Below are 17646 nucleotides of genomic sequence, written 5' to 3'. Positions count from 1 at the left end.
CCACGCTCTGAATCACATGTGAAATCAGTCCAATAGCTGAATGGGACGTCACGGACGGGTGACGTCATGACCAGGAAGCTATAAAAGCACGTGCAGCGGAGCCCGCATCAGCTTTCTGTCATTCAGCGAAGAGCTCTATGTGTGTCAGTCATATTTATTGTTGTCTGTCTATTGTGACCCGGAGCTGTGGAAGTTATGGGTGTGGCCCCTGAGGGGGCACGACTAGTACCTTCCGGTCTCTCAACTGAGGTTGTTGAGACCATCCTCCAATCCAGAGCTCCCTCCACGAGGAAACTGTACGCATGGAAGTGGAAACTTTTCACTTCCTGCGCTGAGGCTGAGGCCTCGGGTACGATCTCGTGTACCTACATGGGACCTAGCAGTGGTGAGGCCTTCAGTCCTCCTCCCTTCGGGGAACCAGACCAGCAGAAGCTTAACTGTATGTGTCCAGTGCGAGCACTGGATGCATACGTCCACAGAGCTGCCCTGTGCAGGAGGGCGGACCAGTTGCTTGTGTGCAACGGTCCCCCTAAGAGAGGTCTTCCAGCAACTAAGCAAACCCTCAGTCGGTGGATAGTGGATGCCATCTCCATCTGTTATGAGTCCTCTGATCTCCCCTCGCCGTTAGGGGTCAAGGCTCACTCGACTCGAAGTGTGGCAGCCTCTAAGGCTTTTTTAGCGGGTGTGCCTATGCAGGACATCTGCAATGCTGCGGGTTGGTCCACGCCCCTTACCTTTGTTAGGTTTTACGGTCTAGACATGCGAGCCACTCCTGGCTCTTCTGTTCTCTCGCCCTAGCTGTGCAGTCTTCCACACTAGGCAGAGACTTGGAAGTCTGGCGGCGTGGGCATTCTCGTTCCCCTAGCGTTTTCGACGCAGCTCGAGTTCCTGAAGAGGAACGTCTCAGGTTACGTATGTAACCCTGGTTCCTCGAGGGAACGAGATGCTGCGTCTCGGTGCCATACTTCCGGCGTCCCTGCCAGCGCTTGCTTCATTCCTAGAAGCTGACGCGGGCTCCGCCGCACGTGCTTTTATAACTTCCTGGTCATGACGTCTTCCGTCCGTGACGTCTCGTTCAGCTATTGGACTGATTTCACATGTGATTCAGAGCCTGGGTAGCAGAAGGCGTTCCCCTAGCGTTTTCGACGCAGCGTCTCGTTCCCTAGAGGAACCAGGGTTACATACTCTTGTTGGATGCTATTAAAACATTTTGCATTCTACCTATGATAAAACTTTCATGGTCGTCTACATGAACTGTTCCCTCCTGTTGGGATGACCTGCCCAGCTCAATCCAAGGAGCCGAGTCCTTAATATTTTCAAGAAACAGCTGAAAACACATCTCTTTCATCTTCATTTGACCCTCTAACTCTAGCACACTCTATTATAATGCTAATTCTAATTTTGTCTGCTTGTTTTTGTATTTAAAAAATTTGACCCTCTAACATTTGCACTCTCTATTCTATTTCTATTCTAACTACCTGTTTTATTTAAAAATAAAAAAGAGCCTTTAACTCTAGCATTCTCTATTCTTTTTCTGTTCTATTGACTTATTTTATTTTTATTTAAAAATTACACTCTAACACTAGCATTCCCTATTCTTTTTCTATTCTATGCTTGTTTTCTTATTTTTTTTATTATAAAAACTAAACAAGCAAACAAACACACACACACAAAAAAAAACCTGACTACTTATACTTTTAGGCGAATAATTTTTTCAAAATGAGTTTGTTTCTCCATTTCAGCAACACTTACATACACCGAAATTTACAGTTTTATCTCTGTCTATATTCTGAAGGTTTTTATAGAGGGGTTTGTTCATACATCATTCACATTGAAATATATAACAGTTTTTTTTTCCATCTGTTGACAGTATTTTCTAATTTATGGAGTGATAAAAAGAAATATCTAAAATTCCCAGTATAAACACCTTTAACTCTAATATTTCAACAAAATGAAACAAGAATTTTGAACCAGGCTTTATCCAATATTCAGATTTATTTTCTGGAAATGTATGCAAATTAGGGCATATTTTAATTAAGTATGGTGATATCGTTTAGATTACCATAATAAAATGCATAAATTAGCCAAAGTTCCTATTTCACATGACATTCAAAGACTTTTAGACTACTTCTAGCATTTTTCGGGTTTTGTTTACTTATAGACAGAGCAGGGTAGTAACTGATTATCAGATTCCAAAAATTAATTACTTGTAATTAGAATGAATTACACTTTCACAAATGCACGTTATTTCTTTTTTACATGATATGCAGGGATTCCCAAATGTTTTGGTCATCTGAACCTCTTTGACCTAATACATTTCCTTGAAGCACCCCCTGAGATTTTAAAATAAATATTTTAATATTTATGACATGTGCATGTTCACGGTTCTCTGACATTGGTTAATAATCACATGACATGCAGGTAAACAGATAAAATATGTTGTATTTGTATATATTTAAATATAAGTACAAATGTATATATTTAAACATAGGCCTATACATATATTTACAACAGATGTTGCAAATTTAAAGATGGTGTTGATAAATCACATTCAATTCAGTCCTGCTCCTGGAGGGCCAATGTTTGTTTTTAACTCCGCCAAATTAGTTTTCCTTTCCTTTCATAAAGTATAGAGTTCAAGTTACCTCTGAGTGTTACAATTATAGGATATTTCAGAAACTTAAAAAAGCTACTACACTTTACTGTAATATGAAATATTGTTACTGAAAAGTGTTATAACATAATCAAACATGATTCAAATTATTTATTTACTTTTCCAACAAAGGCAGGGTTTCTGCGGGGCATTGAAATGATGAAAATGCAATCCTAAGTGTTCTAACTGTTAGTTTAAATGCATTTAGGACAAATAGCATTTAAATGATCATTATGCTACCATTTCTGCTTGAACATGTTACACATATCAAATCAATTTGTGTTATACATTTTCATTTTAATTTCGCAACTTATAAAGCGTTAAAATGTGCATGCAATTTGCATATTAAGACTACTGTTGGAAATGGCAAATGTAAATTATATAATTTAATTTTCATTTTCCTTTTGCACCAAACTTTGCACGTATGGGTAATGGAAAATGTAAATTTAAATACAGAAATACAATGCCATTTTGAATATTGCGTTGCCATTTTGCATATTGCATTTTAAATTGAATTTCGCTACCTATATGCTTCCATACAGAAATGGCACGTCCTAAGGAGAGCTCATTGTGGGACTGGCTCGTAGTGGCTGAAATTCTGCACCAAGGCTGAATTTCGGGAAAGAGACTTCAGATACAGTACTAGGGACCACTTAGGCCTATATAAAAGCATCCAAAAAGCAGCATGTCATGGGACCTTTAAGAAACGTGGAGAAGTCTAACTCGCCGCTCTTATCTGGGACAGGCAGAGTCTTCACTTCATCAGCAGCAGCACGTGTGATGTCAGTTCAAATGACACTCCCTTCAATTAAAAACACTGTGAATGTGTAGCGTGGGACTTTCAGTGTTCTGTTTTTCTTCCAGGTGACTTTATAAACCATTTTTCTGCGTTTACTGTCCTTATCTGGATGTCCCGGGCACTGAGGTCTGCAATTGTTATTGTTGAGTTTTTTCATCCACGTACTTCTACAGATTTCAAGTTTATTTAACGTAGTAAGCAAAGTTTACACTGTTGACTTTACCTGGGGCTTGGAAGTTTAATAGGACGTCCGTGCGATAAATAAACATTGATGTGAGTCATTTGTTTGGATGTTCAAATAGTTCCAGTATCTCAGTTTAATGTTCACAATCACTGTAAGTCAGTCAATCATCATTTTCAATGAGCTGCTTGATTCAACCAATAGAGAACTAAAAATCCCATTCATTTTCTCATCAGAACTTCATACAATAAGGATTGTTTCAAAGCAGCTGCGCATTAATAAAACCAGAAAATAATTGTTAATTTTTGACACAAATTCAATTTAAACTATAAAGAGGTGTGTTATTTTAGTATTATTTATATTCTATTATATTTTTGATTATATTGAGTTAGCTTTTATTTTTGTATTTTCAGTTTTCATTTTAATTGTAGTTTAATTTTAATTAATTCTGTTATGTGCTTTTATTAATTTTATTAGTTTTTTTCCTGTTTAAATATTACTGTTTAGGTTTAATTTATTTTTTAATTCAGTTTTAGTTTTATGTTTTATTTATTTCCAGTTAGCAACTTTAGTGCTTCTAGCTTCTACTTATTTCTAATTTCTAATTTTAAAAGTTAAAAAAATATATTTAATATTTTATTAATTATAACCCTGCTCTACAGAAGTAGACAAGTGTCATAATTCATCTTAAGTTTGCTAATTCAGTTCAGTTCAATAACAGTGTCAATGTTGCGAAGTTCATTTATTATTAAACACGTTCAATTCTGCTATAAGAAATCATTTCATAATTGATGAACTTTGCAACAATGACAGTTATTGAACTGCATTGAAACACTGTGCAGTGTTATATTTGTCTAGATACTTATGCATATTTTGTGCTAAACATATAATAAATTGTTTCTATAAACATAATCAACATCTTTAAATCAATACTTTATATTTCTCCATTGGTATAATTTTGATTATGTCATTTGCAATAAATGGAATTGCATTTCTTTCCTTCATTAAAGCCAGTCTATCCAATTTTCAAAAACTTTTTTGCTTCAAATCAACGTTTGTAATGTTGTAATTCACCTCGTCGATGGTTGGTTTGATTCATGGATTTTAAATCTTAAGACATTTTCAAAATCTCTATGGGGAAAAAAACCTTAAGTGGGCGGGAACAGCTGCACTCTAGAGTGAGTTTGGGGCGGGGCTATCCGTTTGACTGACAGATGGGGAGCAAAGGGGGAGGTGCTTAGGAAAACAGTTTGAAAGCACTCATTATTTTGCAGTTCTCAAACCATTTTACTTAAACAGACCAACAGATATAGACACCACATCGATTTAATGGGTCAGCAAGTGTCTGTCGAGCCCAAATCCAAATCTCTGTTTAAACCATGTATGATCTGTCTGTCTCGTTTTTATTCTTATATATTTTGTATTGAGCCTATGTTCAGTTCTCTCTCTCTCTCTCTCTCTCTTAACTAATTGTTAATATAAACCTCTTATGTCCAGACGATGTCTTTTAAAGCAATTACTTTCTTAATTACTTTTAGTAGGCTACTCCATAATACTGCAAACATCCAGAAAAGATAAAGATACATATTGTATTTGAAATCTACAGATGCAAATAGATAAAGTGCAATAAAATAAACTCTTAAATGCTTCCCACTAGTCTGAAATAAGACGGAAGCTAAATTGACTAGTGCATGAATAAACAAGTGTTTTTGCCTGCAGTATCTTGCCTTAACAAATATTACACACTAAGGAAAGATGTAAAACACACAGCTTGAGAAGGAAAAATTAATGTCATTATTTAACACAAAGATGGAAAACCTTCACACAATGAGGCAGAACATACATTATGCTTGTTTAAGAAAAACCTGAAACAAATCGAGAAGAATAAACAGAAATGTCAATGCATTTCTATAGAATAGAATAGAGTAGAGTAGAGTAGAGTAGAGTAGAGTGGAGTGGAGTGGCTGGAATGGAGTAGAGTAGAGTGGAGTAGATTGGAGTGGAGTGGCTGGAGTGGAGTAGAGTGGAGTGGAGTGGAGTGGCGTGGCGTGGCGTGGCGTGGCGTGGCGTAGAGTAGAGTAGAGTAGAGTAGAGTATATTGCATTTCTTGGGCCACTGGAAATCTTTGCACGGTCAAAACACACTCTGTGCACACATTTTTTGCAGAAATTCATAGGATGCATGCTATGCATAAAGTCCATTTCTGAAGGTGCAACGTGATGGTTACTTATAAATAAAGAGGTTTACGGTTGCAAGTCAAGTCATATTAAATTATCTGAGTGGTTTGGAGTGCAGGTTCAGTCTCTGAGCGTCATGTGTTTGTCTCTGAGATGCAGTGTGTAAATGGCCCACGGCTCTGGTATATACATCACTCCTGGATATTTCCTCCGTAACACCTTGTCGTTCCACAGACAGGCGACCCAGATGGTCACTAACACGAGCGACAGTGAAAAACTGTAGAGCAGGAAGAGTCCGTTAGCATCGGGCAGAAAACCTTTGCGCTTCTGGTGCACGACCGTAGCCGTCATGGCAAAAAAAGTGAAAATGAACGGTATGAACATTTGTCCTTCTGTCACAAGATACCTGTGGAGTAGAGAGCAAGTCATATATTTTAGTTCCAGCTCAACTAAATTCTGATTTCATAAGCATTATTTTTCTTAAAAAAACTCTTATTTGGAGGAAGAAGTGTTTATTCCTGTTATTAAACACTTGTGTGTGTGTTTTTAAATCATATTTAAAAGCAACAAGCCATGAGAGTGTGTGCAATACAGTGATTTTACCACAGTTATCCATGGTAAAAATACTAACACACTACCTCAATCGTCACAATACATTCTTCGAAACATTTGTGACCCTGGAGCACAAAACCAGTCATAAGGGTCAATTTTTCGAAATTGAGATTTATACATCATCTGAAAGCTGAACAAATAATCTTTCCATTGATGTATGGTTTGTTAGGATCGGACAATATTTGGCTGAGATACAACTATTTGAAAATCTGGAATCTGAGGGTGCAAAAAAATCTAAATATTGAGAAAATCATCTTTAAAGTTGTCCAAATGAAGTTCTTAGCAATGCATATTACTAATCAAAAATTAAGTTTTGATATATTTACGGTAGGAAATTTACTAAATATCTTCATGGAACATGATCTTTACTTAATATCCTAATGATTTTTGGCATAAAATAAAAATCTATAATTTTGACCCATACAATGTATTGTTGGCTATTGCTACAAAAATACCCCAGCGACTTAAGACTGCTTTTGTGCTGCAGGGTCACATTTGGGATAATTTAAGTACACAAGTCAGCAGAATATATAACAATGTTCTAGTGGTTTTTGTATATTTTAATAAAAAAAATCTTACATATTGCGCCTTTAATGGCAAAAATGTTTTTTTAAGCACTAGTCAAAGTTGAGATTTTGGGCTATTTGGGTTTTCATGATGTGTTGTTTCAGACTAGTGGGGAAAAAATCTTCCAAAAATATACTTTTAAGTGTTTATTTCAATGCACTTTTATCTATTTAGATTTCACTTACAACATACTGTATATCTTTAAAGGACGTTTTTTTCAAAACTTGTTCAAATCAGCAGCACTTACAGACACCAAGATGTACAGTTTTATTCCTGTCTATATTCTGAAGGTTTTTACTGAGGGGTTTGTTCAAACATTTGCCTGATTTTATATAACATTTTATTCCTAAAAAATACGGTGAAAATGTATTTTTCGCATTCACAATAAGTTACGGAAATTTTATTTCTGAATGTTCAAAATGTCCAGTTTTTAAATGGTTTAAAAAAGTTTTTTCCTGGGGTGTGCAAACATTACGGGAATGTTATTTTTGAATGTTCTCCGAATGTTCTGAAACAAGTATCGAAAATGTAAACATTCTAACTTAAAGGGGACAAACACAGTTTCTGCCAATCTCGTGTTAATCTATAGAGCAGTACTGCATCCTTCATGTCTCTGAAGAGTCTTTAGTTTGATCAGATTGATAAAAGACAGATACAGCTTTACGCTTATCTCCGAAAACAGTCGAGCTCCTGGAGGCGTGCCTTAATTAATCATCAGTCGAACAGATAACGAAAGGAAATGAATGGAAAGTGTCAGATGGCACACTAATGTAAACACAGCCTGGAAACAAAGTTAGCGTGTGACACTGGAGCTCATGGGTGTTTCCTCACAGCCGCTGTTCTTTCTTTAAGGGCTGAGTTTATAAATAACTCTGATCTGGGGTGGAGAGTTGAGTTTTGTTGAGGTGAATAATGAAGACCATCTGTTTCCCGATAAGCGGGTCAAACACTAGTGTAAGAGGAGAAACTGACCAGTAGAAAAGGCCACTAGGACCCAGGAGAAGCCAAGCGGAGAGGGACATCTTCTTCTGTGAAGCAGCCAGTAAAATACAGGAACAGGATGAGGAACAGAGGAACATACCTGTAAAAAATTACAAAATATATGTGCAAAAGTGACTTTTAGACACCTTATGCTGAAAGAAAATATTTTGTACATGAGTATTAATTCAAAAACTGCACACTTCTCTTGTGACAAGCATGAGTTTCACATTAATTGGGTTAATTCGTGTGAAGGGAGTGAATAAAAGAACTGAATGTGTGCAGAATATTTCACAGCTTACCACATACAATGAGCCAGACTTTCATCATAATACTGCAGCAACTCAAACGAGTCGATCTGTCAGACAACACAGAGGAACTAGATTTATTCATTCAGACTATTTGAATATTGTTTGCCCACCACAAAACTAAGATGTCACAATTATAACTAAAATGATTCAAATCACTTTTGCTAATTGAAGTCAGTGTTATTTTAGTATTATTGAGATACTATTGTAATTTGTATGAATATTTTGAATGCTTTTATCTTTATATTTTCATTTTAATGTAACTTTTAGCATTTTTTGTGTTTTTAAAATTTGTATTAGTTATATATAAACTGAAACTGAAATAAAAATAAAAGCTGAATAAAAAAAATAAGTAAAATATACAGTAAGTATAAATACTGTATAAAAACAAAAAAGTATATATAATAAAAAACAAAAAAATGTCAATCATTTAACAAAATTAAATGACTAAATCTTAAACTAAAATTAAAAAGAAAACTGAAAATAAAAAGTGAATTCAAAATATCATTAAATACTGTAAAATTAATAAATAGGCTACTACTATACTCTGATATGTAAATAACACTGTCAAGCTAGGGTGGTTGTCAGGGCGTTTCTATGCGGTTGCTATAGTTTTTAAGTCATGTTTAAGTCCTAAATGTAAGACTTATGCTAAACAGTTACCAAACCAGGCTGAAAACTGTTGCATAAACAAAGAGTCTAGAAAGCTGATGTTGCCATTCGAGAGACTCTTTCTGTTCAGTTTCACCAGAGTTTCTGGTCTGAGGTTCTTCATGATGGGGTTTTCTCTGACGCTCAGGTGCAGCTGGTATCCGCTGAGCAGAAGCCGGTGGTTGATGGACTCTCCAACCAGGTGAATGCTGGCACCCATCACAAACGTGATGATGCACAGGTAGACGGCGGAGCGAGGTAACGTCTTCGGGCTTCGCTCTATGAGCTGGAATAGAATGTCGCATGAGATAACACATACCGAAAATGCAATGCACTCGACCTGACTTCTCATTTCCAGTGTGATGAAGAACAGCCGTGTCGAAAATCGCAACATTCTAAACACACGACTGGATTAACAATACAATTTAAAATGTTTAGCATTGCATATTGCATGCTATTTGACTTATACACTGTGAAGCATTTCTTCAGCATTTCTTCAGCATTTCTTCAGCACTGACCTGAGAACAGTTTTAGAACAGATTTCTGGATGCATGCAATGCATGTCATCAATCATGCAAACTGCAGTTGTTTGAGACACAGAGAAAACGTCTGCCAGATGTAAAGGTCAGTGTTGTTCATTTCCAACAGGTTTGGGGTGATGCATCATTTCACCGACTCTAGTCATAAATATCTCCTTCTGAGCTCGTTTTGCTCTGTGAGCTTTAATAAAACGACAAATATGACACTGATAAAGTGTCCAACCTTACTGAGAGCAGCAGTGCCAAAAACAACAGCCATCCATCCTGGAAGTGCAAAGCATCTTGCTGCAATTTGCAAATGGGGCGGGGCTTAGTGAAGGGGTGGAGCCTATACATTGGTGTGAACCAATAGGTGACCTGCTTCACATTAATTAACTCACCTTGAGCAGCAGGAAGGGTGTGGTGATGTTGTACAGCATGTGGAAATAGTCACCAGCACTGGGTTTGCTCAAAGGAAACCATTCCAAAGGACAAAAGATCTAGAGAAACTCGCAGAAAAAAGCATCAAACATCAGTGATTTTTAGAGGCATTATAGCTGAATTAAAATATTTTGTGCAAAAGAATTAACACAAGCATTTTAATAAAATTATAAACTGCCCAATGCACAAATACAGGTACTGCTTAATTAAAATATTTTTGCAACAAATGCATGCAATGTAAAATAATAATGTAAAAACATGTTAATTGGCTTTTGATTTACTTTATAAAATAATGTGGAAAAATGACAGTGTATATTACATTTATCAAGACAATGCATGCAGTGTTACAATAAAATACTGTAAAAAATGTGAACCATCTTTATAATTATCTTTGAAAATGTAAGTTATTTAACAAGTTAAAACATGCACTTTTTCACTAAAATATTGATAAATTATGTAAAAAGTAAAACGTACAAAAACAATTAAATATTAATGTGCATTTTGGTAGATGTGTGAAGCACTGTTATTACAGTTATCTGAAACTAAATAAAATAATCATTAACTGAAATAAAATAAAGTACATACAAAACTTGAAACTTCATCGAGTTGCCAAGGCAACATTTCTCATGTACTTTAAGTTGATGTATTAACATAACTAAAAGTAAAATAAAAATATATTATTTAACATTATTATATAAAATATTTATAAACTAAAAAAAATAGTAAAACTTAAATGAAAACGGAAAATATAAAAATAAAAACTAATTCAAAATGTTAATAAAAACTATAATTATTATGTCAATTACACAAAAAATACATTGGCGTGAAATGTTGTCAAATTATTAATTTTGTGCAGATATGTAATATGTATTTTTTAAATGTAAAAGCTTTGCTTAATTTCAGATCTCTATTTAATAAAAATGATGTTCTGCTTTATTATTTTTATTACAATTATTATTATTTACCATGACTAAAGGCCTGCCAAAGTCCAGCAGGCAGTTCTGGACGGTGAAATAGCACTTATTTTAATAGTTAGATATATTTATATTTCTTATTAAATAATGTAAAATTATGTATCATATTATATTATATGAAAACTATGGTTACCCTGGTATTTTATTTTATTGGGATTCATTATTGGGATTTTTATATTATTTTATGGGACTTTTATTGTTGTCAGAATTACAATTAAAAATATTGTTTCTTACATTTTCTTATTATTTTATACTGATATTATCTACTTTACAGTGATGTATAAATATTTTCAGATCACAATTTATTTGTATTTTTTTGGTAACAGATCCAGGCTTCTGACATTGTAGAGGACATCTAAACAAACACGTAAATTCTCTAGTATAGTATTATATTATATTATATTATATTATATTATATTATTTATTTTAAGATGACTTTTTCAGTGTAATTACACAGATAGGCACTGAGTAAGTAATTAACAACAAGTAGTGCATGTAACAAGGACACTGTAAAATAAAGTTTTACCTTATAGTTAAGTAAATGTTTACCTCAATTTTAATTTTCTAATTAAATCACATATTTTGTAAGGTTGTTTACAGCTTATTGCACATTCTATTCTATTCTATTCTATTCTATTCAAACTACTTGTTGACAATAGGGTCATGATATATTATATTATATTATATTATATTATACACTTGAACAAGCTCAGTTCAGGCAACAATGACAAAGAGCAAAAAAAGAAGAAAAAATCGACCACTTTTTATTTCTCCCCTTCAGTAGGGATTTGTCTCTCTCGACAGAGCAAATTGAAGAATACTGTGAGCGGATTATGTGTAAGCAGAGCTGTGCTCATGTGTGCGGTTCTGATGCAGTCTGCCTGATCGGCTGGGGTCGGGATAGGGCTGATAAAGAGATGACACTGCAGATAAGATAACACAGCCATATAGGAGACATTCAGATAGGGGGCAGGAGGAGTGCAATGCAGAATTGGCATCAGATAAAGCGAGAAGGGCCCCTAGAGGGCAGAGAACAATAGGGAGAGGCGGAGAGGCAACGAGCTGACTAAAGAATCATTTCCGGAAACATGCATGGAGAGCAGGCTTGAAAGAGTGGGCTGGGCCGGCAAGATGAGCCTCCGAGATCCCTTCCATTAACCTCATTGAGTGCACGCACACTACAAATTCATTAACACACAAAGTGAGATGGCTGTGCCTGATAATGCCAACATACCGTTGCTTGCAGTGAATCTGTCATTGTCGTGATAGCTTGCTAAGCAGTGCTTTTAGAATAAAAGTAAATAGAAATTACAGAATATCATGGTGCTGAAAAATTGCAGTATTAATGTATTGTTTTTACATGCACTGTAAAAAGCAGTAACCCGCAATTATTACCTTAAAGAGCTTTTTCTATCCGATTTAACCCATTCAGAAATGATTTTGTTGGTATAAACTGATTCATAGATTGGTATAAATTGATTTATAATCTCAGTGCGGGATTATTGTAGTTAACTAAAACTTAAAATAATAACATAAATAATATTATATTATTAATAATAAATATTTCAGCATTTCTATCTAAACAAACACGTAAATTCTATAGTATAGTATTATATTATATTATATTATATTATATTATATTATAGTATATTACATTATATTATATCTTATATTATATATGGAGAATACGGGTTTCCTCTGTCATATTTTATTTTTAATTATTGGGATTTATTTTATGGGACTTTTATTTCGCAAAGGCAGTCCGGGAATCCCAGTGTCGTACTTCCTGTTATTGCCGACTTCATTTCCGGCCGTCGTTACTGGCAGAGGTGAAAGCCACCAACCCATTCAGCGCAGATTTAAGCGTTAATTCGGATTAAATATCGGCGAAATCCGGATTCGTTCTGCTGAAGTGATCGGCGGGCGTCATCGCGGATCAGAAACCAGAACACACCGAAGCGTACAAGTGAAGGAAAGGTGCGAGTAAACTCGTTTGGTTTAGAAGTGAAAGAGAATATCGAACAGATTACGTCAGGATTAGATAGTTCATATTTAAACACTAGAAGTCTAGGATTATTATTATTTCACTTACAATATATTCTGTTTTGATACCAGAGATCCGCTGTAATGGCAGTAGGTCCAGATGAGCTGTAGAGCTCAGGCAGAGGGGTTTAATGGGAGGCGGATTGATCTGCTCTGAGATCAGCGGGCGAATCTTGCACAGATGGCGGAGGTACCGGCTCTGGCCCGGTTGGAGTCCCTGGCCCGGTATGTTCACAAAGCGGCCAGCGAGGGGCGAGTCCTGACCCTGGCCGCCCTGCTCCTGAACCACTCCACCGTCCAGACCCGATACCTGCTGGAGTATGTGACCCAGGAGGCCGGACAGAGCTCCACACCGCTCATTATTGCTGCTCGGAACGGACATGACAAGGTGGTCCGGCTGCTTCTGGACCATTACAAGGTGGACACTGAACAGACCGGGACTGTCCGGTTTGATGGGTGTGTTGTTTGTTTTTCACATGCATCCAAGTATCCCATCTGCAAGATGTCTGTTAAAGATCTCTAAGCATCTGCTGTGTACAAACATCTGATAGACGTCTCTAAGAGGTCAGATTTCAATCATAAACATCTTAAAGACATCTACCTGATAGCACACCTACATCACGGAGACGTCTATTTGACCACAAAACCAGTCTTAAGTGTCAATTTTTCAAAATTGAGATGTATGAATCATCTGAAAGCTGAATAAATAAGCTTTCCATTGATGTATGGTTTGTTAGGATCGGACAACATGTGGCTGAAATCTGGAATCTGAGGGTGCAAAAAAATCGTCCAGATGAAAAAGTTGTCCAAATGAAGTTCTTAGCAATGCAACTAACAGATGTCAAATAGACGTTTAGAAGATGTCTTTAAGATGTTTATGATTGAAAACTGACATCTTAAAGACATCTATCAGATGTTTGTACACAGATGAAGAGATCTTTAACAGACATCTTGCAGATGTACCTGTGCTATCTAAGGCTTTATGTGAGGAACAGACCTACATTTAAGTCATTATCCATTGAAAATTTTCATTCATGCTTGAGTATATTCAAATATGGCGTGTGAAGACGGGTTTGAGCATTCTAGTAAATTACGTAGTAGGCTAAATTCCTTTTTGACACCTCGGTCAATACATTTATGATTCATCATGTAAACCTTGCAGATGTTATTTCTGTTTTACTTTATGTTAGAAACAATTGTATTATTTAATTATGGTGTAGAAACAATTTTCACTCAGAAATTGCTAGTAAATTTCCCAATTAATTACAAAGAAACTGTAAGTAACATATTGAGTAATACATGAATTTTTTTAAATTTGCATTTTTTTGTAAAGCGTACTAACTTTGAAAACTTTGAATTTTTTTTTTCTACAGTGTGGTTGTGCGTGTGACCAGTAAAAATGTGAAATTTTGAATAACGTGAGAGAAATGCAGACAGAAATGTCGTTATTGCGTAACTATTCCGAAAAGAGCTCTATGTTTCGTAATGCCATTGCTGACATGTAGGGCTGTCAAAATCTTTTCGAATTTTGAATATTCGTCGAATTTGAAATAAAAATCCACATTCGAATGCAAAAACATTTTAGGTGTGCATCAGGCAGTATTATCAGCGGCGCACGAGATGCGATGACGATGTAAGTGTCGTTGCATTATAATGTTTTTGTTAGCCTGTCCAGTTGAAGCCACTAGATGCGGCACTGCTGCGTTGTTAATTACAAATATCGCGGGAAAAGAGAACATCAATGCGGAGAAGATCTTGTTTACGTCAAAACTGAAACCAAGCCATTCACACAGAACGCATATTTCGCGCATTTTCTAGAGGGACATCTATCACGGTTGCACTCGCGTCTCGCACAAGAGAGCGGCATGTTTAGAAAGCCATGTAAAATTAATGTAAGTGCAACTTTGAAAAAACATATCTCGAGACTTTATGGTGTGCTTTTTTTCCCCATCCCACTGCAACGCGTGTTTTTAAATGAAAAATGTACTCCGTGTGATTAGCTTTCCGCCCTTTGTATTAAACTATGCATACATACATGATGCTGTTTTGTTTATAGTTGTTTAAGCAACTTAATTATAATTGGTTTATTAACATTATTTTAAACATTATGCACTTTTTTCACAGATAGTCATGTTATCTTATGCTTTGAATAAATGTGCATTAGTAATATTTTGCTTGATGCGCCCTCTTGTGGCTTCAGGAGAGAAGCCAGAAGCTTTTCTTCACCCTAACTGAAATTATGCATTTTAAATTCGAATATAATTCGAATTTTGATCATTTTTAGGTAAAAAAATTCAAATGTAGTTTTTCAGCCATTTTGCCAGCCCTACTGACGTGTGTTTCGCTCTTACAGGTATATTATTGATGGCGCCACGGCTCTTTGGTGTGCATCTGGTGCTGGGCATTTCGAGGTGGTACGTTTGCTGGTTTCGCACAGCGCTAACGTGAATCACACCACCCTCACAAACTCCACCCCCCTCAGGGCTGCCTGCTTCGATGGCCGGCTGGACATCGTACGGTATCTCGTGGAACACAAGGCCGACATCAGCATCGCTAATAAGTACGACAACACTTGTTTGATGATCGCTGCCTACAAGGGCCACACCGATGTTGTTTACTTCCTGCTGGAGCGGGGCGCAGATCCCAACTCCAAAGCTCACTGTGGGGCCACCGCGCTGCACTTCGCTGCAGAAGCCGGGCATCTGGATATCGTGAAGGAGTTGGTGCGATGCCAAGCGGTGATGGTGGTTAACGGACATGGCATGACGCCACTGAAAGTGGCAGCCGAGAGCTGCAAAGCGGACGTCGTAGAGCTGCTGCTGTTGCATGCGGATTGCGACGTGCATAGCCGTATCGAAGCGTTGGAACTACTTGGGGCATCTTTCGCCAATGACCGTGAGAATTACGACATTCTTAAGACCTACCACTACTTGTACCTCGCCATGCTGGAGCGATTTCGTGATCCAGAGAGGGTTATCGCTAAAGAGTTGCCGTCTCCTGTTGTGGCTTACGGAGCGAGGGCAGAGTGCCGGACTTTGCAAGACTTAGAGGCCGTTCGACACGACCGGGATGCACTACACATGGAAGGCCTGATGATTCGGGAACGAATTCTGGGTGCGGATAACATTGACGTGTCGCATCCTATAATATATCGCGGCGCGGTCTACGCCGACAACATGGAGTTCGAACAGTGCATCAAACTCTGGCTGCACGCCTTGCATCTACGCCAACAAGGAAACCGCAACACGCATAAAGACCTCTTGAGATTTGCGCAAGTGTTCTCGCAAATGGTCCACCTGAAGGAGCCGGTCCGCGCATCGGACGTCGAACACGTTTTGCGCGCCAGCGTCCTGGAAATCCGCCGCAGCTTGCCGCGTGTGCGATCCGCCACCGATGCGGAGTTGCCGGCGGCCAACGACAGCTACGAATCCAACGTGTTCACTTTCCTCTACCTGGTTTGCATCTCTTCGAAAACGCAGTGCGGCGAAGAGGAGCGAGCGCGTATAAACAAACAGATCTACGACTTAATACGCCTTGATCCGCGATCCCGAGAGGGGTCGTCGCTTTTGCACCTAGCGGCTAGCTCTAGTACGCCAGTAGACGACTTCCACACCAACGACGTGTGCAGCTTTCCTAACGCGCAAGTGACCAAGCTGCTCATCGACTGCGGTGCCCAGGTAAATGCCGTGGATCATGAAGGAAACAGCCCTTTACACCTCATCGTACAGTACAACCGTCCCATCAGCGACTTCTTGACCCTCCACGCCATCATCATCAGCCTCGTGGAAGCCGGCGCGCATACGGACATGACCAACAAGCAAAAGAAGACCCCGCTTGATAAGAGCACAACGGGCGTTTCTGAAATCCTTCTGAAGACGCAGATGAAGATGAGCCTGAAATGCCTGGCAGCTCGCGCCGTGCAACAACATCGGATCTTGTATCGGGATCAGATTCCCAAAAGCCTGGAGGAGTTTGTTGAATTTCACTGACCTGTGTTTTTGTTTTTCCGTCAGATCTGTGTTTTGAGTTTGTTTTAACCTGTGAAACGGTGCTGAGGACTTCTAATTTGACCTCATAATATGTTCTTCATTTACCTGTTAATCCATTTGGGAGATCCGACTGCTGCATTTTATCCCAAAGGATCTGGAGTTTCCAGTTTCATCCTGGCTCTTTTTTTTTTAACAAATCAAAGAGGATGTTAATGCTGATGCAGCACAAAAGACTCTTATTTTGAAACTGATGCTTTTCTTCTTTTGACAAACAGCATTTAATTGTGTTGAACTTTAGTCGTGACAATGTGAACAGTTCTTTTTAATAAGCTGCTTTTTTGTCAACATTTTTGTTTTCTTAACATATTTTATAAAAGGTTTATTTAAAAACAGAGTCAAAAATGTCTATTTTATAAGGAGTCAATAGTCGAGTGTTGATGTCCTAAAGCTAAACTCTGTGCCAGGTGATTTCTTTTATTTGAATATTAAAATGTGCCTGTAACCAGAAGTTGGACATTTATAATTATTCTTAAGTTTTTAAAAAAAACTTTTTTTTTAACCATAACGCCACTGTAAAGCCAGTTAGCGACTGTAATTCTGACTTGCGTTAATGAACATGTGCTGGAGCTCTTTTTGAGTGACGGGGCCTTATTCTGGATGGTGCTGTTGTGTGAGTGTGTGAGCAGCACGTCTTCCTGCTTTCAGCTCCGTGTGTGTGAGTGTGTGTGAGTGTGTGTGTGTGTGTGAGTGTGTGT

General features: G+C 37.5%; 1 protein-coding gene and 1 pseudogene across 1 annotated transcript; one reads left to right on the top strand and one right to left on the bottom strand.

The window, feature by feature from the left end:
- Positions 1 to 5558: 5558 nt before the first annotated feature.
- LOC107680890 (ceroid-lipofuscinosis neuronal protein 6 homolog) lies at positions 5559 to 12117 on the bottom strand (annotated as a pseudogene).
- Positions 12118 to 12665: 548 nt separating this feature from the next.
- Positions 12666 to 17640, top strand: LOC107680899 (protein fem-1 homolog B-like). Its single transcript, XM_016476971.1, has 3 exons — positions 12666 to 12836; positions 12975 to 13358; positions 15256 to 17640. Exons 2-3 carry the CDS (start codon positions 13084 to 13086, stop codon positions 16889 to 16891), a joined length of 1911 nt encoding a protein of 636 aa, XP_016332457.1. The 5' UTR covers positions 12666 to 12836; positions 12975 to 13083; the 3' UTR covers positions 16892 to 17640.
- The last annotated feature ends 6 nt before the right edge of the window (positions 17641 to 17646 follow it).

This window comes from Sinocyclocheilus anshuiensis, unplaced genomic scaffold (genome assembly GCF_001515605.1).
Source record: "Sinocyclocheilus anshuiensis isolate Anshui unplaced genomic scaffold, SAMN03320099.WGS_v1.1 scaffold1450, whole genome shotgun sequence".
Lineage (NCBI taxonomy): Eukaryota > Metazoa > Chordata > Actinopteri > Cypriniformes > Cyprinidae > Sinocyclocheilus > Sinocyclocheilus anshuiensis.
This window is presented reverse-complemented; position numbering and strand designations above follow the sequence as displayed.